The sequence below is a fragment of the Lates calcarifer genome, linkage group LG5 (assembly GCF_001640805.2).
Source record: "Lates calcarifer isolate ASB-BC8 linkage group LG5, TLL_Latcal_v3, whole genome shotgun sequence".
Lineage (NCBI taxonomy): Eukaryota > Metazoa > Chordata > Actinopteri > Centropomidae > Lates > Lates calcarifer.
Window position 1 is genome coordinate 28,507,182 of NC_066837.1, and position 23,458 is coordinate 28,530,639.

The 23,458-nt window shown below is 39.5% G+C and overlaps 2 protein-coding genes and 1 long non-coding RNA gene across 6 annotated transcripts; 1 reads left to right on the forward strand and 2 right to left on the reverse strand.

Annotated features, from left to right (window-relative positions):
- Positions 1 to 1,002: 1,002 nt before the first annotated feature.
- Positions 1,003 to 6,723, reverse strand: LOC108900095 (uncharacterized). 3 transcript variants are annotated; one of them, XM_051070899.1, is made up of 6 exons: positions 6,632 to 6,723; positions 6,306 to 6,439; positions 4,695 to 4,973; positions 2,265 to 2,564; positions 2,057 to 2,174; positions 1,003 to 1,386 (listed from the first exon to the last, which is right to left on the reverse strand). In XM_051070899.1, exons 2-6 carry the CDS (start codon positions 6,340 to 6,342, stop codon positions 1,146 to 1,148), a joined length of 975 nt encoding a protein of 324 aa, XP_050926856.1. In that variant the 5' UTR covers positions 6,343 to 6,439; positions 6,632 to 6,723; the 3' UTR covers positions 1,003 to 1,145. The 3 variants fall into 3 exon arrangements, with proteins under 3 accessions (XP_050926856.1, XP_018556453.1, XP_018556454.1); XM_018700937.2 differs by lacking the exon at positions 6,632 to 6,723 and having other exon boundaries at positions 6,306 to 6,458; XM_018700938.2 differs by lacking the exon at positions 6,632 to 6,723 and having other exon boundaries at positions 1,227 to 1,386; positions 2,061 to 2,174; positions 6,306 to 6,458.
- A 2,432-nt stretch (positions 6,724 to 9,155) lies between these two features.
- On the forward strand, positions 9,156 to 17,306 carry LOC108900097 (uncharacterized). 2 transcript variants are annotated; one of them, XM_018700943.2, is made up of 6 exons: positions 9,156 to 9,453; positions 11,352 to 11,630; positions 13,767 to 14,066; positions 14,158 to 14,275; positions 15,716 to 15,783; positions 16,254 to 17,306. In XM_018700943.2, exons 1-5 carry the CDS (start codon positions 9,417 to 9,419, stop codon positions 15,750 to 15,752), a joined length of 771 nt encoding a protein of 256 aa, XP_018556459.1. In that variant the 5' UTR covers positions 9,156 to 9,416; the 3' UTR covers positions 15,753 to 15,783; positions 16,254 to 17,306. The 2 variants fall into 2 exon arrangements, with proteins under 2 accessions (XP_018556459.1, XP_018556458.1); XM_018700942.2 differs by having other exon boundaries at positions 9,158 to 9,453; positions 14,158 to 14,271.
- LOC127142508 (uncharacterized) lies at positions 16,768 to 22,719 on the reverse strand. Its single transcript, XR_007813303.1, has 2 exons — positions 22,255 to 22,719; positions 16,768 to 21,573 (listed from the first exon to the last, which is right to left on the reverse strand). It is a non-coding gene; the product is annotated as an uncharacterized LOC127142508 (long non-coding RNA).
- Between the last annotated feature and the right edge of the window lie 739 nt (positions 22,720 to 23,458).

A 23,458-nucleotide genomic window follows, 5' to 3' on the forward strand; every position in this document is an offset into this window, starting at 1 on the left:
TGCAGTAAATGCTCCAGCCATCTACCTTTCTTCTACCTTATACTCCTGACATCAAGCTATGTCCAGCTCCGTTCTCGTCTGCTACCAGTCTGGATTCAGCTCCAGTCTGCCTGACTTGTTCAGCCGCTAAATATGCTGTTAATAAGTAACATATCCTGAATGGAAGCTGAGCTACAAATGGCGCCCTTAGTTGCCAGTAAGAAGCTCCACTGCTCAGTTTTGTTGGCACACTTTACACTGCTTCACAATCTGTGAGTGAGACAGTGGCTCCTGGTTTTCTGCATCAGTCTTTTATTACAAAAAACATGATAATAACTTCCTTGCATCAACATTGTGTGTTTACATTAGCTTGATGGTGGGTACATAATGTAAGGTCAGTAACAGTGGTGACAGCTGGCATTATTTAAAGTAACAGAATGTAACTTTGCTGAACAACAGCGCCCTCTGCAGCCATGAGTGGTTATGAATTGTGTTGCGCTCCAAATCTGAGTGAGTGGAGACTGTAGAAGTGGCAGGAAGGTTAAACTAGTCTGAAGTGAATTAAAGTTAGTGCATGTATGTGTGTGGCTGTGTGCCCACAGAAAGGCTTATAGATATATATAAAATACATAATACAATATAATATAAATATAAAATACATTCAAAACCTTTCATACTGTTATTATGTGGTTACTGTATTGTGATGTTGCATATGATTGGCTGTTTGTCTCGAACCCTGCCTCTCTTGCAAGGACTTGTGGCTGGATTTATAAACCCTGGGTTAATTAATCCAGTTGGTAACCAGCTTTGTGAGACCAGTGACCAAGGATTGCCACAAGCTGTACTGCCATCCACCAAAGAAACATAAACATAAATGCTGAATTTCCATCATGTTTTCTACATTTTTTTTTTTTTTTTACAGTTATTGCTCTTTTAATTACATCATATCATTATACCCTCTACTTCTGCAATGGTTTAAAGGAACCTGACTGGAAAACTTGCACAATCATTTGTCTCCACAGATTTTTTATATAAGCCTAATGGTGCCTGAAACATTTTGCTGACTCTCTTGAATACATTTTTGATGGAATGTTACAGTCACTTCTCTCGTGGGCCCAAAATGCAGAACAAAAACTCAGGAGGCAGATGGAAGTTTAAAGGGTCATTTATTGCTGACATAGAAATGGTTTTGGGTGAAGGGGTGAGAGCTGGACGCTCTGGGCTGAGCAGTGGGCTGAGTAATGGTTTCGATGGAGCACGGCAGAAATCTGATGAACTGGCAGAGCCAAGCTGGGAATGGCAGTGGCGGCTGAACAAGTCAGGCAGACTGGAGCTGAATCCAGACTGGTAGCAGATGAACTGAGCTGGACGTAGCTTGATGTCAGGAGTATAAGGTGATAGTGATATCTGAGGCACAAGAAAACACAGCCTAAGTATGCAGAAACACTATGAGAACAGACTTAAGGTTAAAAAAAAAAAGTAGTTGGCTGTAATTGTTTTGTGTGTCTGGCCTTGTACATCTGTATATGCTACAGTGTTAAAGCAATTTATCTCTTATCTCCATTTACAGTCACAAAATGTGGAAAGTACCATCTATTCACTCATCTGGCCGTAGGGCTGAGTGCAGCAGCTTTTATGACACAAACAGATCCTGTCTGACATGACATGATGGCTGCTATGAAGACTATCTGTCTCATTTTGTTGCTCAGTGTTCTCAGTGGGATCATTCAAAATCATCTCTTTCATTCCACAGTAACGCTGCAGAGAACATTAAACATTATGATAGAGGAAATGCAGATGATGCAAAATCACTCACATTCCCACAACTAGAACACTCACAACTATTAACGCTCCTTAAAAGAAACATTTCCAATATTCCTCCTTAAAAGTAGATTACTCACACAAGAACCAATGTACTGTACATGTTGTATCTCTCACACAGTTTGTACACCACAGTATGATTATTTATGACTAGCTGAACATCAGAACTATTTAAAAAATCTTGGACAGTGTGTACATTTAACAGGATCAAAAATGGAATCAAACATTGAGATTAATAAACAGCTGAAGAAAATACCTGCCTTGTGTTTGTCTGGTTATCCTTTTGTTCTTGTCAAGACACTTCCACTTGATGAAAAAGGCAACAAGTGTAACAATCACAACAGACAGGATGGAGATTACAATTCCAACTGTATCTGTTAAACAAACAAAACAAAAACACTCAGTAGCAACAAACAGCCTTTAAGATATTACTGTTTAAAAATCGCTGCTAGAATTAGTCTTACGGTGTCTTTTGTGTCTGATGTCATCTGTGCTGTTTGTGTGGTTGTGTTCACACAATGTCTTAACAGTGACTGAAAGAGTTTTCTTCTCAGCAGGGCTGGCAGCTACACATCTATATGAAGAGTTGAAATCCTGCCTGTGTATAATGAGAGGAAGAGGGAGAGCAGAGCTGCTCTCGTTCAGTTTCTCCTCATCTTTGTACCACAACAGTGTAGTTTCTGCAGCTTGGTCCACAGCACACAGCAAGGTGCAGCTCTCAGTGCTCACACTAAGCCTCTTCACTGTAGGATCTGAGACAGGCTCTGGAGAGGAAATTGATGGGAGATTAAAAATGAGGGTTTCTGAAGCCAGACTTATCAAGCAAGACTGACTTTATTGTGGTGTGATCAGAGAGAGAGAAGCTCATTTTTATCTTCTGTTGTTCACAGAAATGTTTTTGCTGGTCCTTTCACATAGACTGTGAAGACCAACTACGTCTTCCTTCATGTATACCAGATATCATATGATTTGCATTAGTTTTACTACCAGAATTAGGCCAATTTAAAAGGTTCTCAGGAAAAGTCAGTGATGGCCGACATTGTTGATCCATCCAGGTAGAACAGACAACAGAAGCAACTGGGTTTACGAATGTTACTTGCTACAACGCGACATAGAATAAACCCACACACACGAAACCAGCTTCATGTTTGTGGTCCCCCACAGTAACTAATGTTTCCAATAAATGTCAGCTTCATCTCCGTGGTTGTACCTTTCATCCTCTCATTGAACGCTGCTGAGTACCAAATGAAAAGCTGTCACCCCAGGGTGCAGCCACAGAGAACCAGAGCTATAGACCAGCTGTTTCACATCAACACTTTGCTCTGTGTAGCAGTGGTGTAAATAAGAGGATCACCTTAATGCACCGCTTGTTGAATCTTCAAGTGCCTGGGCTAAACCATGCTAAACACTCTTATGAAAAACATGTCTCTGTTCCGGCTGTGTTCTGGCTGTGCCACGGCTCAGTCTGGGCTCTGTCACACTTTCAAGCTGTACGAGCTTGTAACCAGTAGCTCATTCAAATGTATAACAGATGCTTGTGGCTGTACTTGAATACGATACAAGCTTTTGTTGCTCCTAAATTTCTCTGTCTTCACTCATTTGAAATGTCAGTATAGCCCATCTCACAGCACAGCTGCTGTCATTCACCTGTACTGTTGTTCTGTTTGTCTGAAAGGTTGTGATGGTAAAATAATGATTTTATCTGCAGCAGTTTGGTCACGACTGCCGGCCAACATAGTAATTGTGACCTGTGATAAAATGTCATACTACATTTTCTGACAAACACTAGCTGCTACATTCTAACTTGTTCATTTCACAGTAAACTCGGGCCTAAGCCGAGCCTGTGTCTGAAATCACTCATTCAATCACTCATGTTTGAGTGATGACTGCATCACACATAAATAGCCATGGTCATAAACACTAACTATCACCGTAACAGTTGTGTCTGTTACACAACCAAGCGGTGCTGAAGGAAACCCCCATCCTTTATACCCTTGTGTAATCCAAGTATCGGCCACTGCTCTGCACAGTACTGAGCATTCATGTCATCTGTCTAACAGCAACAAACTGTTTACCCGTTAACGCTATCATACACATTATAATACACATTTTATCTCTTCGTTGAAGCAATGGGATGTCAATAAAAATATTCATATCCAGTACTTGTTCTCTTTTGTCATCGCACCTTGCCATAAAATGAAAATATTCTTATATCATTTCCCTAAATTCAATCAAACTGAAGTTTGAGAATGTAATTGTAACTGATTACATTTAGAGTCACCAATTATCCTAACCTGTATGCGGACTCTGGGAGGAAGCTGGGATACCTGGAGGAAAGCCACATAGACACAGGGGGAACATGCAAACAAACTTGGAACCCTCTTGCTCTGAGGCAACAGTGCTGACCACTGTACCACCATGCAGTGCCTTTTTATTGTTTCTTTATAATCCATTTTTCAAGTTATTGCAAACTGAGTAAGAAAAACTTAAATTACTTAAATTATAATTAATGAACTTTAACTTAGTTAAGAACATTTTCTAATCAATTATTTTACTTCGTCACCCTGTCAAGACACAATTCATCTGTAAATTAATGACAGCCCTCTTTAATTTCTGTAAGCAGTGCGCCACCTAAAAATGAAATCATACCCAGAGAGCAGCAGTAGGAGCTGATGTGTTAGTGGCAACCAGACCAGTCAGAGTTCAAATGAAACACATGAACAGTTAGATGGGATATGAAAGACAGACACATTCTACTTTCTGGCATCCACTGATAGAAAAAGAAAAGCTTTTACGAATGAATTTAGCTCATTCTATTTTAAGTTAGGATGGTGTTAGGACCACGTCGCCACGAACAGTGATCAGTTATACAGGCAGAAGAAAAGTGAACTCACCATGCACTGTGAGGTTATAAGATTTAGAGGAAATGCTATATATCCCTGAGTCAGCCCTCTGTAGTCCTGTGAGTGTAAAGAGTCCAGTGGTTCTGTTCCAGAGAAGTCTGTGCTTGTACTTATTATCCAGTATCTGGATCTTCCCCTCATCGACATTAGCAAGAATCTTTGGCCCAAGTGAAAGATATCCAGAGTCGATAGCAGGGACAGGCAGAGTGATGTTTCCTCCTTCAGTGCCTCTCAGGATCTTCACCTCCCCAGCGGCCGATGAGCTCCATACTGTGAAATACAGGATGATACAACAGTCAGCTCTGGATCAAAACCTCTGATGGAGGCCACAGTCATAACCTTGAGGGTGTACACAATTGGCCAGCTGTGCGAGGATGGATTTTTATAACTGAACAAAACACTACGAATGCCTTCCAGGAGTCACTCATTTTGACAGTATGTTTGTCACTATGGCCAGTGCAGATGTGCAGAACAGCTATAAACACTGACTTCTGACATGTTGTTGGTCAAACAACATGTTGTACAGCTTTGTTTGAGAGCAACATGACTCTGATGGAGAAGTTTCTGGCACTCCATGACAGTGACTATGTAAAGGAAGTATTCCAGATTTATGATGATCAGTTCACAGCAGAATACAGAGGCACATTTTGTGGGGTCTGATATATTGTGAAAACCTGGTCTAGCTAAAGGAATGTGGAAAATATGGTGAAGCTCTTGATTTTCTATAGAACTTGAGCATAATTTCAGTACTGTAATTACACATATGCCTATAACCTGTGAAAGCCTGGTTTAACCAAAGTAACAATATGGCAAACAAGGTGAAGCTCTTGATTTTCAATATATGTCTTCATAGGCTACATAGTAGAAGGTACCGTGTTAGCAGAGTGGCAGCTTCAGTCCATCTACTGTAGCCTGTCTTTTGGAGCCCAGACCACTATTTCAGTACTGTAGCTCACATATAACATGGAAGAAAACAGACTTGAAACCTAAAAATATGCATCAAGATGCTGTTACCACACCAAGTGTGAGTAACATGAATCATGTCATACAACATAATAGATCTGCAGAGACAGAAGTTTCCTGTTTCTGGATAAAAATACTCTTGTTAGACATGAGTCTTAAAGTCTAGGGCTTTTTTTAAAAACTTCAATTTCACTACTTCTTTCACTTCTCCTCTCATGTGGACAGCATCTTTTCCTTTTCAGTTTTACTGTTGTTATAAGAAAGAAGACTCATGATAGATCAGAAATAACTCCAACATTAACTTTGGTGAGCCATAATGTCATTATGTCTCCAGACAGACACTCAGAAGATCTGAACAGATACACTGAAATGTTTTTGAGCTCAGCATATTTCAGAGAATAAGACTGAGTCTGAATAACAGACACCCAATAAATGCCAGCAGCAGATCTTTTATAGAGAATATTTCCTCTCTCATCATTGTTATATTTTACATGTACTGTTTGTTTTAAAACCTGTGTTACATTGTCGATTGGAGTCTTGTCAGTGAGTATGAGCTACAATGCCTCTATAAAAGTTTTCAGAACATTCATAACGTAAACGTAATGAGCAAATACATCAGTTATGGAGTTAATAACTTACCCATAAAAAAGAAAAGAACTCCTATCTGTGCTTCCATCACAGAGTTTAGATGGAGGCAGGCATCGTGTGTTCAGCAGCGTATTTCTCAGCGACTCAGCGGCTCGGAATCAGCAGCTCTGTGCCCGAAGCTTCCTCTGCGTAACAACGTCAATACTTCAATAACTATTTCGATTCAAAATAAGAATAATAATATTTAATAAAAGTTTCAGTACTGTCACCCACAGCTTCACTCAAAACTCAGAAATATTTCAGGATTACTCCAGTATGGCCTTCAACAATCAGAAACATGGTGAGCTAATACATCAGTTAGTGAGTTGATAACTTACCTATAAAAAAGAAAACAATTCTCAAGTTTTGATGAAAAACTAAATTCAGTCCAACGTATTTGAAGTCTTAGATGAGAGCTGTCGATAGTGAGCAGAGTAGAGAGGAGAAGAACAGAGCAGGGTGGAGCCAGAGGTGGTCATGGGTGTGGTGGCGGCACCACAGGACACCACAGGACACCATGTATTAGTATTTTCTTTTCACATGTTAACACACAGACATTCCTTCAAGTAACAACAGTAGTTTATTGAGTTTTGACAGTTGCTGGTCTGAGTGTGTGCACACATTTTGGCAAATATTCTGTCTATCATTTAATTCTGTTTGCTTTAATTCTGTTTCTTTGTTGTACCTGTTTGTCTGGAGCTGGCAAGAAGGTAGGTGCCCCCAGTAAAGAGGGCCTCTCATACTGTGTCAGAGAGGAAGTGGAGGAGGCCAACTGGTGGTGCCAAGAGGGGAGTCAGCCTGTTGGGATCCAGATTGATTCATTTATTTGGGACTTTAAGTTTTGATGTTGTTTGTTTCTTGGTAGTTTGTTTTTGTAATCAGTTTCTTGATTTAGACCTCTGTTGACATTAAGGTACATTTTTGATATATAGGTATGTGTTTGTTCCTCCATTTGTGTCCTTTTTTAGGTCAGTTGTGTTCAGTTATGTTCAGTTGGGTTTGTTGGTTTAGTTGACCTCAGTTTGAGTTTGAGTTTTTAGAAATTGTTTTTCTTTAGATTTCCTAATTTTGCATTTTGGAAAGTTGTTTTTTTCCAATTTAATAGTTTTGTAAAAAAAATCACTATTTTTCCTTTGTATACACCTTTTTTGCCTTACTGTTTGGTCCCTTACCATGGGCCAGGGACGGCTGAAGATGAAACAAACAAACACTGGAAGAACTGAAATGAACTTATCTTTTGTCATAAATAAACTTTATGATCTGATATTTAGATGTGGAAGAACATGAAAATGGGGATATAAGGGAGTAACAAGTGGACAGTTTATAGTAAAGGAAATAGGCTAGTTCTATACTATTTCTGTAGATACTGGTTATCTGCAGGATATGGTACTAACAAAGCTTAAGTTTGGAGAAATGGTGTTAACAATCTTCAGAGCATAAAATGGAGAGAACAGCCAGACATTATTCTACAGCACATTTATTCTTACTGTGCAGTTAAGAGAATCAAAATTAAAAATAAGCTCAGCGTGAGAAACTGACAGAAAACCATTCTCTGTGGATGGTTTCCATAGAAATGAGAGTGAGCTACGAGTAGTTGTCCGTGGTTGATGATGTCTCTGATGTGCTTCAACCTCAGTGTATGTCAAGCTGTGGTAGAGATGGCTTACATGGCTGGACAGCAACACTATAGCTTCTCTTTTATCTACCCATTCACTCTGCAGTCAAACCTGACATGGAAAATGTGTGGTTTCCTTTCAGTAACAGACAGCTTTCAACCAAGAACACACCTCATGCTGCAGTGAGAATGCTTTAATGTTGCACAACTTTAATACTCTTAACAGTAACTACAGTGGTAGTACAGGAAATACTACATTAAGCTAATAACTACAGATTGCCTTTGGCTATTTAGCATTTTGTGCTACTTCTATGCTGTAACAGGCTGGGTTAGTACCTGTTGGAAACTAATTATTCATTTTCACTATAAAATAATAGTCAATTCTGCCCAATGTAGGAGTGTGATGGTTGTCTCCCTTGTGTTTTATAATGAAGACCTAAAAAACTGATGATTAACAGTGAAATGTCTTGATTACATTATTTCGAGAGGATGAAAGGAGAAGATGAAATACAGAGCTGGCACAGAGGGAAGGGAGCACTACATATACTGGGAGAGGGGACACAATGGATTACAACACATTAGGGCAGAGCAGACAATCAGGAAGCAGAATCTGAGATGAGAAGGTAAGGTAAGTAACACCAAAATACCACAGGAGAAACTGCAACCAAAGAAAAAAACATTAAACATGAGCTAATGCAAGACGCAAGACACTGAGCTTGACATGACAGGAACTGTCTTGGTGGTTGTAAACATCACAATTTTCACAATTCTGAGGTCACTGTCTTCCTGGAAATGCTTACAGCTTTAGAAATGGTTTCATATTTGGTTTCACTGATGTGTGTTTTGTCATAATTTTACCATGGACCTCTACAGAGATTTCATTAGACTTCATGGCTTGGTCTTTGTCCTGACATGCAGAGTGAATTGGACCTGAAATATACGGGCATGAACCTATGTCCCTTCAATTCAGTTTACCACGGGGGCGCTCCAGTCAGGTTCCAGACACATCTCAGTGATAACTAAAACAAAGGATGACCCTGGCCATAATTTCATTTAATATTTTGCTTCATTCTACACAGTGAGCATAAAGTATGTAGACTGTAGAATAATGTGTGGCTGCTCTCTCCATTTTATCTTCCAAATTGACAGTAAGAAGTTTGTTAACACCGTTTCTCCAAACTTAGGTCTTGTTAGTTCTGTACCCTGCACATAACCAGTATCTACACAAATGTTTTCGCCTGGCCCATGACCACCTCCACGACCCTGCGGCTCCGCCCTGCTCTGCTTTTCCTCCCTCTGCTCTGCCCTGCTCGGCTCTCGGTGAAGACTAGTAGACTAATAGTTGGGTTAAATATTATTATTCTTATTTTGAATGGAAATTGTTCGTCCAGGTATTGACGTTGTTACGCAGAGGAAGCTTCGGGCACAGAGCTGCTGATTCCGAGCCGCTGAGTCGCTGAGAAATACGCTGCTGAACACACGATGCCTGCCTCCATCTAAACTCTGTGATGGAAGCACAGATAGGAGTTCTTTTCTTTTTTATGGGTAAGTTATTAACTCCATAACTGATGTATTTGCTCATTACGTTTACGTTATGAATGTTCTGAAAATTTTTATAGAGGCATTGTAGCTCATACTCACTGGCAAGACTCCAATCGACAATGTAACACAGGTTTTAAAACAAACAGTACATGTAAAATATAACAATGATGAGAGAGGAAATATTCTCTATAAAAGATCTGCTGCTGGCACTTATTGGGTGTCTGTTATTCAGACTCAGTCTTATTCTCTGAAATATGCTGAGCTCAAAAACATTTCAGTGTATCTGTTCAGATCTTCTGAGTGTCTGTCTGGAGACATAATGACATTATGGCTCACCAAAGTTAATGTTGGAGTTATTTCTGATCTATCATGAGTCTTCTTTCTTATAACAACAGTAAAACTGAAAACATGACATCTAGTCCCTGTATCAGAAAAGGAAAAGATGCTGTCTACATGGGGGAAAACCTACACAAAATAAATCTGAAAGTATACAAAAACTGAAAGTTAAAGTGAAATTGCGTTGTTTTGTTTTTTTTTAAAAAGTCCCAGATTTTTCTTTGTTTATCTTTTTCTGTAACCAGGAAATTCTCTGTGGTTATTTGAGGCAGGAAACAGATCCAGATGACGCTCAGTGACTGTTATTTGTACAGAAAAGTAAAATGAAAAAGGACATAAAGAATAGAAATTTTGGGAATACAGTATTGGAACATTGTGAAATAAATGTTTTGACATTAAAATACATTCATAATTAATGAAAAATAGTTGTAGTTGTAGTTGTCCCTGAGCTGTCCTTAATGTAAACAAGCTAATAACAGCACAGGGTTTTTCCATCATCATCACTGAAAATACAGCTGTTTACAGTACACAGCTTGTTGTGGGATGACGTGTCCAAACATGGACACCTCTAAACTGGAGGAAGGTCATTGACTTCAAATATGTTCCTGTGTCCAGAGCTGCTTTGTAAACACAGAAGGTTGCAGTCATTGTCTCTGTGTTGAGTTACCAGCCATTATACAAAATTACCAGTGACCTTTAATAACCTCCTCTACGCAGCAGCGCCCTGTTTAAGAGATAAATATGATTTTACTGTGCCTGGTCTGTCTTATCTGAGGTTGGCCATCCATAGTAGTATGTCCTTACTTTCCAAAACATTAAACTTCTGTCTCTGCAAATCTGTTGTGTTGTATGACTGGCAAAGTATCCAATGACAATCAAGAGATGATTTATGTTGTTGGTTCAGAATGAGGATCAGATAACACAGCAGCAGGTTTAATACAGGCTGGCAGCTGGCACAGGCAGTAGGCAAATAGAGATGTAAATTAGATATATGTGCAAATATTGGAGGCAAAGCATCCTGCATGTTCATAATAGGTTTACTTGCAGTTCATTTTTACCGAACACCTAGCAAGAAGTTTTTTATAGCTTGCTGGTGCACACTCAGTCGTCTCCAAATAAAGACAAAACAGACACAAGAATGTGTATCCGTCAGCAGTAAGAACATGTGAGTACAGCGAGTACTTTCACCAAGTGTTTTTAATTTTGAGCTGTTTAAATTAACACAGTGAATTATTTGTAAAGCAGTGAATACTTCTGTTTAATCCTCGGGATAATCAAAAGAAGAATTATTACTGGATATTGTCATATAAATTCAATAGATTGACCTTGGCTAGAGCAGCCCCTGGGTTTGATTTGCAAGATGGAATGTCTAGCATGAGGTGAACTGAATTTGAATTGCTGAAGTGGAATTGTGTATTGCATAGCTCTGTATAAAGTTAAACAGGACAGGATCCCCTTAGTCCAGATGCTGTTGGTGATGCTGTTCATAACTTAAGGTTATGACTGTGGCCTCCATCAGAGGTTTTGATCCAGAGCTGACTGTTGTATCATCCTGTATTTCACAGTATGGAGCTCATCGGCCGCTGGGGAGGTGAAGATTCTGAGAGGCACTGAAGGAGGAAACATCACTCTGCCTGTCCCTGCTATCGACTCTGGATATCTTTCACTTGGGCCAAAGATTCTTGCTAATGTCGATGAGGGGAAGATCCAGATACTGGATAATAAGTACAAGCACAGACTTCTCTGGAACAGAACCACTGGACTCTTTACACTCACAGGACTACAGAGGGCTGACTCAGGGATATATGCCATTTCCTCTAAATCTTATAACCTCACAGTGCATGGTGAGTTCACTTTTCTTCTGCCTGTATAACTGATCACTGTTTGTGGCGACATGGTCCTAACACCTAGCTTAACCTAACTTAAAATAGAATGAGCTAAATTCATTCGTAAAAGCTTTTCTTTTTCTATCAGTGGATGCCAGAAAGTAGAATGTGTCTGTCTTTCATATCCCATCTAACTGTTCATGTGTTTCATTTGAACTCTGACTGGTCTGGTTGCCACTAACACATCAGCTCCTACTGCTGCTCTCTGGGTATGATTTCATTTTTAGGTGGCGCACTGCTTACACAAATTAAAGAGGGCTGTCATTAATTTACAGATGAATTGTGTCTTGACAGGGTGACGAAGTAAAATAATTGATTAGAAAATGTTCTTAACTAAGTTAAAGTTCATTAATTATAATTTAAGTAATTTAAGTTTTTCTTACTCGGTTTGCAATAACTTGAAAAATGGATTATAAAGAAACAATAAAAAGGCACTGCATGGTGGTACAGTGGTCAGCACTGTTGCCTCAGAGCAAGAGGGTTCCAAGTTTGTTTGCATGTTCCCCCTGTGTCTATGTGGCTTTCCTCCAGGTATCCCAGCTTCCTCCCAGAGTCCGCATACAGGTTAGGATAATTGGTGACTCTAAATGTAATCAGTTACAATTACATTCTCAAACTTCAGTTTGATTGAATTTAGGGAAATGATATAAGAATATTTTCATTTTATGGCAAGGTGCGATGACAAAAGAGAACAAGTACTGGATATGAATATTTTTATTGACATCCCATTGCTTCAACGAAGAGATAAAATGTGTATTATAATGTGTATGATAGCGTTAACGGGTAAACAGTTTGTTGCTGTTAGACAGATGACATGAATGCTCAGTACTGTGCAGAGCAGTGGCCGATACTTGGATTACACAAGGGTATAAAGGATGGGGGTTTCCTTCAGCACCGCTTGGTTGTGTAACAGACACAACTGTTACGGTGATAGTTAGTGTTTATGACCATGGCTATTTATGTGTGATGCAGTCATCACTCAAACATGAGTGATTGAATGAGTGATTTCAGACACAGGCTCGGCTTAGGCCCGAGTTTACTGTGAAATGAACAAGTTAGAATGTAGCAGCTAGTGTTTGTCAGAAAATGTAGTATGACATTTTATCACAGGTCACAATTACTATGTTGGCCGGCAGTCGTGACCAAACTGCTGCAGATAAAATCATTATTTTACCATCACAACCTTTCAGACAAACAGAACAACAGTACAGGTGAATGACAGCAGCTGTGCTGTGAGATGGGCTATACTGACATTTCAAATGAGTGAAGACAGAGAAATTTAGGAGCAACAAAAGCTTGTATCGTATTCAAGTACAGCCACAAGCATCTGTTATACATTTGAATGAGCTACTGGTTACAAGCTCGTACAGCTTGAAAGTGTGACAGAGCCCAGACTGAGCCGTGGCACAGCCAGAACACAGCCGGAACAGAGACATGTTTTTCATAAGAGTGTTTAGCATGGTTTAGCCCAGGCACTTGAAGATTCAACAAGCGGTGCATTAAGGTGATCCTCTTATTTCCACCACTGCTACACAGAGCAAAGTGTTGATGTGAAACAGCTGGTCTATAGCTCTGGTTCTCTGTGGCTGCACCCTGGGGTGACAGCTTTTCATTTGGTACTCAGCAGCGTTCAATGAGAGGATGAAAGGTACAACCACGGAGATGAAGCTGACATTTATTGGAAACATTAGTTACTGTGGGGGACCACAAACATGAAGCTGGTTTCGTGTGTGTGGGTTTATTCTATGTCGCGTTGTAGCAAGTAACATTCGTAAACCCAGTTGCTTCTGTTGTCTGTTCTACCTGGATGGATCAACAATGTCGGCCATCACTGACTTTTCCTGAGAACCTTTTAAATTGGCCTAATTCTGGTAGTAAAACTAATGCAAATCATATGATATCTGGTATACATGAAGGAAGATGTAGTTGGTCTTCACAGTCTATGTGAAAGGACCAGCAAAAACATTTCTGTGAACAACAGAAGATAAAAATGAGCTTCTCTCTCTCTGATCACACCACAATAAAGTCAGTCTTGCTTGATAAGTCTGGCTTCAGAAACCCTCATTTTTAATCTCCCATCAATTTCCTCTCCAGAGCCTGTCTCAGATCCTACAGTGAAGAGGCTTAGTGTGAGCACTGAGAGCTGCACCTTGCTGTGTGCTGTGGACCAAGCTGCAGAAACTACACTGTTGTGGTACAAAGATGAGGAGAAACTGAACGAGAGCAGCTCTGCTCTCCCTCTTCCTCTCATTATACACAGGCAGGATTTCAACTCTTCATATAGATGTGTAGCTGCCAGCCCTGCTGAGAAGAAAACTCTTTCAGTCACTGTTAAGACATTGTGTGAACACAACCACACAAACAGCACAGATGACATCAGACACAAAAGACACCGTAAGACTAATTCTAGCAGCGATTTTTAAACAGTAATATCTTAAAGGCTGTTTGTTGCTACTGAGTGTTTTTGTTTTGTTTGTTTTAACAGATACAGTTGGAATTGTAATCTCCATCCTGTCTGTTGTGATTGTTACACTTGTTGCCTTTTTCATCAAGTGGAAGTGTCTTGACAAGAACAAAAGGATAACCAGACAAACACAAGGCAGGTATTTTCTTCAGCTGTTTATTAATCTCAATGTTTGATTCCATTTTTGATCCTGTTAAATGTACACACTGTCCAAGATTTTTTAAATAGTTCTGATGTTCAGCTAGTCATATTTAATCATACTGTGGTGTACAAACTGTGTGAGAGATACAACATGTACAGTACATTGGTTCTTGTGTGAGTAATCTACTTTTAAGGAGGAATATTGGAAATGTTTCTTTTAAGGAGCGTTAATAGTTGTGAGTGTTCTAGTTGTGGGAATGTGAGTGATTTTGCATCATCTGCATTTCCTCTATCATAATGTTTAATGTTCTCTGCAGCGTTACTGTGGAATGAAAGAGATGATTTTGAATGATCCCACTGAGAACACTGAGCAACAAAATGAGACAGATAGTCTTCATAGCAGCCATCATGTCATGTCAGACAGGATCTGTTTGTGTCATAAAAGCTGCTGCACTCAGCCCTACGGCCAGATGAGTGAATAGATGGTACTTTCCACATTTTGTGACTGTAAATGGAGATGAGAGATAAATTGCTTTAATATGATTCCAATGGGTTGATGAAAGGCCATTGTAGACCTTAAGTAGAATTTGGTTTTCTTAGGTGCTTTCCATGTACAAAGCTGCTCAAAGCAAGACACACAACACAACAAGCCCTACAAATCAGATGACAAATTATATTTATTTTTGCAGACGTTCAACTTCCTTCTGTTTTCCTTTGAGCTACTGGGTAATTTTACCACTGGACTTCTTTACCGAAACAAAACAGGGAAAATGTCACTCCACTCTCTTGGTGGTCAGGGGCTATATTTATCAAACTTTGAATTACATTTGAGAACTGTATGAAATAATACACTCACCAGGTGACCTACTCTTACCTACAGCAAAGTGTAACAGCAGCTCTCCAGTTATCACATGATTGATCACATATATGTTCAGAGGAGGAACAACAGAGACATACATTTGCATCTTTACTAAGTTCAAATACAACGTACAGATGAGGCTGATGTTTTTACAGGTATTTGGTCATAAAATAGTTTGGACAAGGTGCATCATGGTGGTGCGGCGGTTAGCACTGTCATCTCACAGCAAGAAGGTTCTGGGTTCCTGGCTCACCAGGGGCTTTTCTGTGTAGAGTTTGCTTGTTCTCCCTGTGCCTGTGTGGTATTTTTTGGACACACACAGATAATTTCTTTCAGGCTGTGGAGTTAACGTTGTGTACGATCTTGTTTAGCATAGTCAGAACAGCGTTATGAGCAACCTCTGTTGAGTGTTTGAAAACCTTTTGTCATTATTCTATAGATTCTTTCTTATTTGTTCTTATTCTTTAAAAATGTTTGCTAGTTTTCATTTTAAATACTAGTTTTAGACGTTTCTATCATCTTTTTTTCTCAACACTTTGAATCATATGAATGTTCAGCTCTGACTTTGTATCTTTGCAGGTTTAACAAACACAGAACAAGAAGTGCAGTATACTGACATACAAATATGTGAAGACAGACTCAGTCGGGTTAGTACTTCCTCAAATGGATACACCCTAGTTATTGTTTAATGATGATCCTTTTCCCAAGTAACACTGTTATTTACATAACCTCCCACAAAGTAAAGTCAGATGGCACTGGATGAATACAAATAACATCTCCAGATCTGCCTGCCTTTTTTATTCTAAGTGTGTGTGTGTGTGTGTGTGTGTGTGTGTGTGTGTGTGTCGTAAAATGATACTCTTTTAACTTTAGCAGATGCCTGAGAATCATCATGTTTTTTTAGGTTTTGAATTTAAATAATCCAGTGACAGTTCACGAATAATAGCTAATTCAGCAATGCTGTAGTATGACAAGTACCACTTGATTACGAGCATGCTCATTGTTCCACAGTGTCAGATGTTAACCAAGATGAGATATTTCCTCTGGCTGAATTTCCTGGAAAAAATACTTCAGTTCTTTATTCCATTGCTCATTTCCTGTGTTTTTGTTCCACCAGGGAGGAAATTTACCAGATTCCTCAGGAGCGGTTGACTCCCATCTAAAAACTGTTTATGATCAACTCGAGGTTCATCGCATGGTGCCACTTCACACAGTCACCGCTGATATGGTGTGAGAACAAACTTACACGAGTGCCCACATACAGCAACTGTGCAGTAAATATTTGCATCATATACCTGCTCAAACCATCAGACTGAACTTTGATGTGGTCATCAAGAAGGTCTCCATCATTTTAAAATCTTTTCAGGTAAACTTCTTTAGCCTCCCCCAAATAATAAGGCAAACGTGCACAGAAAGTTGGACTGTATTTACTGATGAATGTTTTTTAAATTCCTGGGTTGTCTAACAAAACTGTTTCAGTCCCCCCCCCCACACACACACACACACACCTTGGGGCTGCACGTAACAAGGAGTGATTCTAGGGACAGTAGGAAAGGTTAAGATCTGTAGGCAATCCAAAAGATTGACTTGTTTTATACATTTTATTATTTTGTATTTATGTTATTGTCCTATTTTTGATTTTGTTTTTTTATTTGTCTAAATTTATCTAGCTTTTGTTGTAATGCATTTCTTTATGACAGTCTCACATTATTAATGGCTGCTGTGAGAAGTTCAAGGCCCACACATTTCAAGGTCAGCCGTTTTCAGGTGTACAGGTATTTGTGTTTGAACCACTGTGTACTTTTCTCTAAAGAAAAGCCTTCCTCATTTTTCTAACTATGCCACAGGACACTGGACACTATATTTACAATTTACTATAGCCACATGCAAAAAAGAGCCCTTGTGTGCTGTTAACTAACATTTCCTTTGTTTTATGACACAAAATACTTTTTGACCTCTCTGTTCCTGTCAACTATCTCCTGTGCAGATGTCAGTTAGCATCAGTTAGCCAGCAGGTGCAACTGATACTGTGCTGTAAAAAATGGCTTTCATTCATAGGAAGGAGGACAGTGGACAATGGGTTGCATTGTCTACTAGTTTTTTCACTCAGGATTCTCTGTAAACCCGTTCTTACAGTCTATTAAAGGCATATTGCTCTGTTTTATTTTGATCAACTTTAAATCTTAATCCAAAAATTATGACAAAAGGTGAACACTGGAGCTGCTGCACATAGACATCCAGTAGTACAAAGTTTACAGGGGCAGGTTTTTAAAAGCTTTGACTTTGGCAACCCCTGCTGGTTGCATTAGAAAGGATTGTGTGGCAGTCAGCAAAGCAGGTAGTTGCCATTTTGCCCTAGATCTTTCACACCCAAAACAAGCTTAAAAAAGTTTCAGTAATTTAAAGGAATTATTAAATTATTATTCAATTAAAGTGAAAGTGTTTTTCTTTGTTGGCCTAGTCTTGTTGAAGAACTGTAGCACATAAACTGTGGCTGAATTCGGATTGCTGCCTCATAGATAATTATGGCTGGGCTTTATTTTAGTAAATGTCCTACATTTTCTGTAATGCAATATCCCTTGAATGACATTTTTTTTCTCCATTCCTGTAACAGCTGTGGCATTATGTTTTTGGGATGTCCATCTATCCCCCTCTCATGAAGGCAATATCTAATTTGGTATAAACGTTCATTTGGACTCAAGGATATATTAGTTGGATTTTAGTGGTCAAAGGTCAACCTCACAAAACATGTTTTCTGGTCGTAACTCATGCTCTTATTATGAAATTTCATATAAATGTCTAACAGGATGAAATGATGTAATGATGACATTTTATATTCAAAAAGGTCAAAGGTTAACTTCACTTTGACATTGTAATCTTCTGCAAAAACACTATTTTGGTTCATTAGTCAACACCATAACTCAGCAACAGAGAGGGAGACTGTGGCCGTAGTTAACATTTGGTCAGATACTGAATCGGTGACACTGATCTTGGGTGCCCACCCTGAAACTGTGGTGACTGAATACATTTTTGGTCAGCCTGAAAACATAATGCTCATGGCCACTGCTGTTCCCAGCATGGAGGCATAAAAAACTATGTAAAACTGACATTAGACAGGAAAAAAATAATTTCACTGTATTCATTTGTACTGTAAATGTAAATGGACTGTACTTATATAGCGCTTTTCTAGTCTTTTCGACCACTCAAAGCGCTTTACACTACAGATCACATTCACCCCATTCACACACATTCACACAGCACATATTCTATATTTAATGTGCTTTCTAAACACATTCACACACATTCACACACCGATGTGAAACACACACATCGGAGGCAATTTGGGGTTCAGTATCTTGCCCAAGGATACTTCGGCATGCAGACTGGAGGAGCCGGGCTGGGGCTGAAAGAAAATGATGTAACAGCCCATCAAAAGCACATGTACAGACTAAGTGTCATATTTAATGTATCAGAAATAATGATTTAACAGAAGGATTTGTCTGTTAGAAGTGTCTTTTTGCACAGATTTGTTTTCATGAAGGCATTTATATTAATATTCCGTAGAATGCAGCTGCTCCAACTGGAAAGCTAAGAGAAAATGCACACACTTAAAACACACTGGAAGGGGCAGGAAAGGCAGCAGCAGTCCAGTAACAGGAAGTTACACCCATGGTCATAACTCAGCCACTCACTGAAGATCACAATTAAATTATTAAATGATCTGTTCCCTACGGAGTTCAAAAGTTTATCCTCTCATCCAAAAAGCTTCAGCAGTTCTACTGATAGGTGACCTGCAGAGAAATCCTCCTGTCTAGCAGGATACCAGTTAGTCAAGTGCCTTCTCCCCAACCCCCCAGTGACACTCAATGAGCATTGTTCCCATACACTGTTTTTAGTGTCATGCTGCCATCACCAGTGTGTGTTTAGCTGCTGTTTCTGTGTTCTTCAGCAGGAAATATGACTTGCTGTGCCTTCTGGTGCTTTGTTTTGAAATTATAGCAAAAGGAATTCCATGATAAAAGATTTTGCTTTTCTTTTTGCAGAAGCCAAACAACACAGTGCTACTTTGTGGAGCAGCATTAAGATGAGGGAGGGTTATGATTTGATAAAACCAAAAAAGTTAAGAATTTACTGCCAAGTTCTTAACCTGACAAAATGTAATCTGTAAAATGACAGGCACCAGAGAACGTGTGTTGAATCATTTGTGTGGTATGTGTGCAGGCATGAAGGATCATCAAAGCAAAGAGTAATCACAATGAGAGCACAGTAGGGTTGTTTTATTTGTAGATTTGATTTAAAAAAAGAGTCATGTGCAAGTCAGTGAAGGTTACTTAAGCTAAACTATTTCAATGAAGTAGGCTACTGTATGTATAAATACCCCCAACTGAGGCAGTCAAAGTTAAACAGAGGATTCGGTTTATTAAAAATCTGAGGGGTTACTGTATTATCCCAGGAGCCATTAGCACATCTAAACTCTAGGTAAACATTGGCGCCCAGTACACCACTACTCCAAAAAACCTGTGTGGACCTTTTGAAGACTAAAAGACTAAAATGTACAAGTGGCCAGTGTTGACATTATGTGGATTCTTTTGTTGTTGTTTGTAAGTGAACAGTCTTGCTGAAGCATTCTGGACCAGTAGAAGTGAAGAGGTTGTATTGGCTAAGACACTGAACTACAGTAATCTAGCCAGCTAAAAGAATATCATTATGAACTGTTAATGATAATGTTACAGTTCTAAAATTATTTCTACGCAAGACGTCACTTAGTAAACAACTAGTGGATAAGATCTAGGGTGTGGCCCTTATCACAAATAGCTTCAGATGAATTTTAAAAATCTACAAACATATATCAAACTCACCTAAAATCAGAATATTATCATATCTAGGCAAACCAACCAATGTTTATTGTAATCTACCGTGCAACCATTAAAGTCTGTGTAAAGCCTGGTGTTTGTCACACCACAGAAAAATGTGCAATTACCCAGGGGGGTTCAGTTTGGCATCATTCACCAGCTGATTACTGTGAATCCCTGTTGTCCCTGATGAAAATTTATAAAACTAGCTGGAGTGAAATGGTTTCTTAATCCACCTCTTAGAGGAGAGCTGTTCGGCACACTCCTGGCATCCAGGGAGGATACATTTGTGGGACGACAGCATAGCTAGCTAGCAAAACCTACAACAGCTTGCAGTCGAACAAGAGGAGCACCCTGGTCTGTGTCTCACTCCTGTATGAACTGAGTTATTACCCTAAGAGGACAAAACATGCTGACAGTGATTTGCCTCTTAATCAATGCTGCCATCTGCTGTTGCCAGAAACCCTGGAAGCTTTAGCTCTAACACAGCGACCTCTTCTGTTCTACAGAGCAATCCAACCATGTTCCACCAACAACAGCCAGAGCAACAGTCTACATGAGTGGCAGTAACAAGATCAGTGTCTCATGACTGAGGCTGAGAGTAGCTCCTGTTGATACTGGCCACTCAGAGATCCCTTTCTAATGCATGTCCACTGTGAGTGATTGAGGACAAAATCCACTCTCTTCATTCTGTGCAAAAATATATTATTAAGTTTATTTAAAGCAGTCAGGTAAACTTGAAAATGTATTATACATAATTTTGTATTACTATGTATTCTGATACGGTAAATATCACAGATAAAATATCAAGAGGAGAGCGTCTAATGTTTTATAAAAAATCAAATATTGTCATTAAAGTGGGCTGCTCATGGATGAGCATCACAGCCCACAGTGGCCTAATACAGTCAAAGATTTGAAAGTACTGGCTGCCTCAGAAAGACAAAATCTTTGCCAGTAAGACAATGCAGACTTGGTGTTGTTTCTCTTGGATTGCATGATTTCGTTTACTGGGTGGAGCCAGGGCCTTCAGCTTACTTGCTTTTTTTCATTTTGAAATATCAGTATTTCAGTCTTCACAGTGATTCATTTTAGATTTGACAATCACTGTATGTACATCTTTCTGTTTTAAAATGGACAAAAAGAAGTCATATATTTCAATTCTCTGTTTTTAAGCTTAAGATCTGTGTAAGATTGTTAAAATGTTTTTTTTCTTTTTCCCAGTATGGGGAATAGTATCAAATAGTATACAGGCTGAATATACGATTTTGACAGTTCATCTTTGATGTGAATCTCTATTTTGGCATGTACCCTACTATGAGATTGTTAAGAATATCAGAAATGCAATACTTGATATTACCAGAGTCTTATCCTCAACATCCTAATACACATAATCCAGCATGATATGTGTATGTTGATAACTTGGAATCCTCCCTTTGAGGATGTTCTCATTCAGGTCCACCTTCCACCAGCTCCTCAGCCAGCTGAAACATTTGGCTGCCAAGTAGAGCGCGCCGATACTGAGGAGAATCTTGACAAAGCTGACACCACCACCTCCATTCCTTTTCTTGGCTTCTTCATCAAAGCCTAGAAACAGCAATTCATAAAAGGTCAAGCAGCATTAAAATCTGGTCTATAGTTATTTTCTGCATGAAATAAACTAGATTCTCATTTATAGGACACAGCAGCACAACAACAGCATTTAAATTTTGTGTTATGGTGGCACTGGAGTGCATGTATATCACTATGATCAAATGACCGCAATGTTCAATGACTAACCATTAAAGGAAAGACCCACCCCAGATTAACAAAAACCCATAGTTTCCCACTTCCCACTACACATTACTAATCTATATAAAGTTTGCAGAAATCTGGGGATTTCTTTTTCTTGCTTCTCAAAAATCTTCCTCCACCCCAACAAGATGGAGGTTATTTGGTAGGGTTTTTTTCTGAAGAGACAGTCTCTGAAATGTGATTTTTCAGTGCAGTGAGAATCACAAATAAGATTCCTTTAAATAACTATTGTATTGAGAAGGTGGCAGATAATCTCAACAGCACATATGCCCAGCACAAACTGGGCACATAAAACCAAGGCTATCTGAATAGCTAGATACGACTACTGGTATAAGACAAAGAAATGTCATTTGGGTGAACTGACTCCTTAATCAATGTACACATACTTACCCATACCAAAGCTTTACACTATTCCCACTGTAGAAATGCAAAGAACTGTGAGACACACATGAGCAAACATGTCTGCACCTTTACCTTTATAAGGCTGCTTCCACCCGGACACCCAGTAACTTTGCCTCAAAGCTCTTTGTCTCTTGTTGACTTTAGGCCTCCTGTATTTATGTTGCACTTCACTGTAGTTAGCCACAGGTCCACTGTTGTGAGGGCTTATGTTGACAATGCTGTGAACTTGCAGGCCATCGCTGAAGGGCACTATGTTGATATTTAGTCGCTGGTTTAAAGCTTCTGAGAAGAACTGTAAGTCATTGTTTAGCTCTGCTCTAGCTGTGATCCACTGTAGGTCTGCACTATGTTGAACATTTGTTGAGCTGAGGGTTCTTGGTAGTCTTCTATATCTTGAACCACCTGTATATGCCCATAGTAGCCAGTCTTGGTGAGAAAGTTTGTGAGATCTAGCTGTGGGTTCTGCAAAGTTTGGATCAGTTCAGAGCTGATTTCATAAGTCCTGTCAGGACTGAACTTCCCAAAGGCAGCTCTGTCATGCTCCTGTGACGTATACTGTCTCCACCACCCTGGTTCTCTTCTGGTAACTGATGATAATGCGATCCATATTGTGATAACCACTGTTACCATCCAACCCATAATTTTCCCTCACATATGTCGGGAGGTTTGCAGAGGCTGGGTAGGTTTCTGTGTTCAGGTTGCCAACGACAAAATATGCAACCTGGGGAGAGAGAGGGAGATAGAGAGAAAGGGGAGAGAGATTAACAGCTCTATTTGAATGAGATGGCTGGTAATAAATAAAGGTATAGCCTGGGCTGTCGAGTGGAATATGAATGGATGGATGAAAATAAAATTAAAGAGTACATGGAAGAGCACTGAAAATGCATGTTAAGTGTCATTCCAATTATTTAGTATTGAACTTCCATGTTGGGGGAAGAGGGAATGCTCAAAATCAAGGTTGTGATATCCTGCATTGCATTCACTAGTGTGGGTCAAACACTTGATCCTACACCTCCCATGATGCAGCTTGATTGTATGCTCCACCAGACCCACGGAGGACATTGGTATTCCCTGTGAGGACTGTTTTTCATATGCTCCTTTAAGAAAGAAGACAAACACAGACAGAAAACACACACAAACCTGGCTCTCACTATTGCACCTCCGGTGTCTGTTCAGTAGAGGCAGAAGTTCCTCAATATTGCCAAAACGGTGGAATCCAAAGACACCTCTCTCTGGTTGACAGTCCGACACCAGCTGTGGCAACAGACTCTGGTCA

What these genes read in the sequence shown, in the direction of transcription:
- LOC108900095 (XM_051070899.1), bottom strand. Translation starts at nt 6,342, where the DNA reads ATGGAAGCACAGATAGGAGTTCTTTTCTTTTTTATGG. An exon ending in TTATAACCTCACAGTGCATG is followed by an intron (nt 2,565 to 4,694) that starts GTGAGTTCACTT and finishes TTTCCTCTCCAG; the next exon opens with AGCCTGTCTCAGATCCTACA. An exon ending in ACCAGACAAACACAAGGCAG is followed by an intron (nt 1,387 to 2,056) that starts GTATTTTCTTCA and finishes CTTGTGCCTCAG; the next exon opens with ATATCACTATCACCTTATAC.
- LOC108900097 (XM_018700942.2), top strand. Translation starts at nt 9,417, where the DNA reads ATGGAAGCACAGATAGGAGTTCTTTTCTTTTTTATGG. An exon ending in AGTTCTTTTCTTTTTTATGG is followed by an intron (nt 9,454 to 11,351) that starts GTAAGTTATTAA and finishes TGTATTTCACAG; the next exon opens with TATGGAGCTCATCGGCCGCT. An exon ending in CATCAGACACAAAAGACACC is followed by an intron (nt 14,067 to 14,157) that starts GTAAGACTAATT and finishes TTGTTTTAACAG; the next exon opens with ATACAGTTGGAATTGTAATC.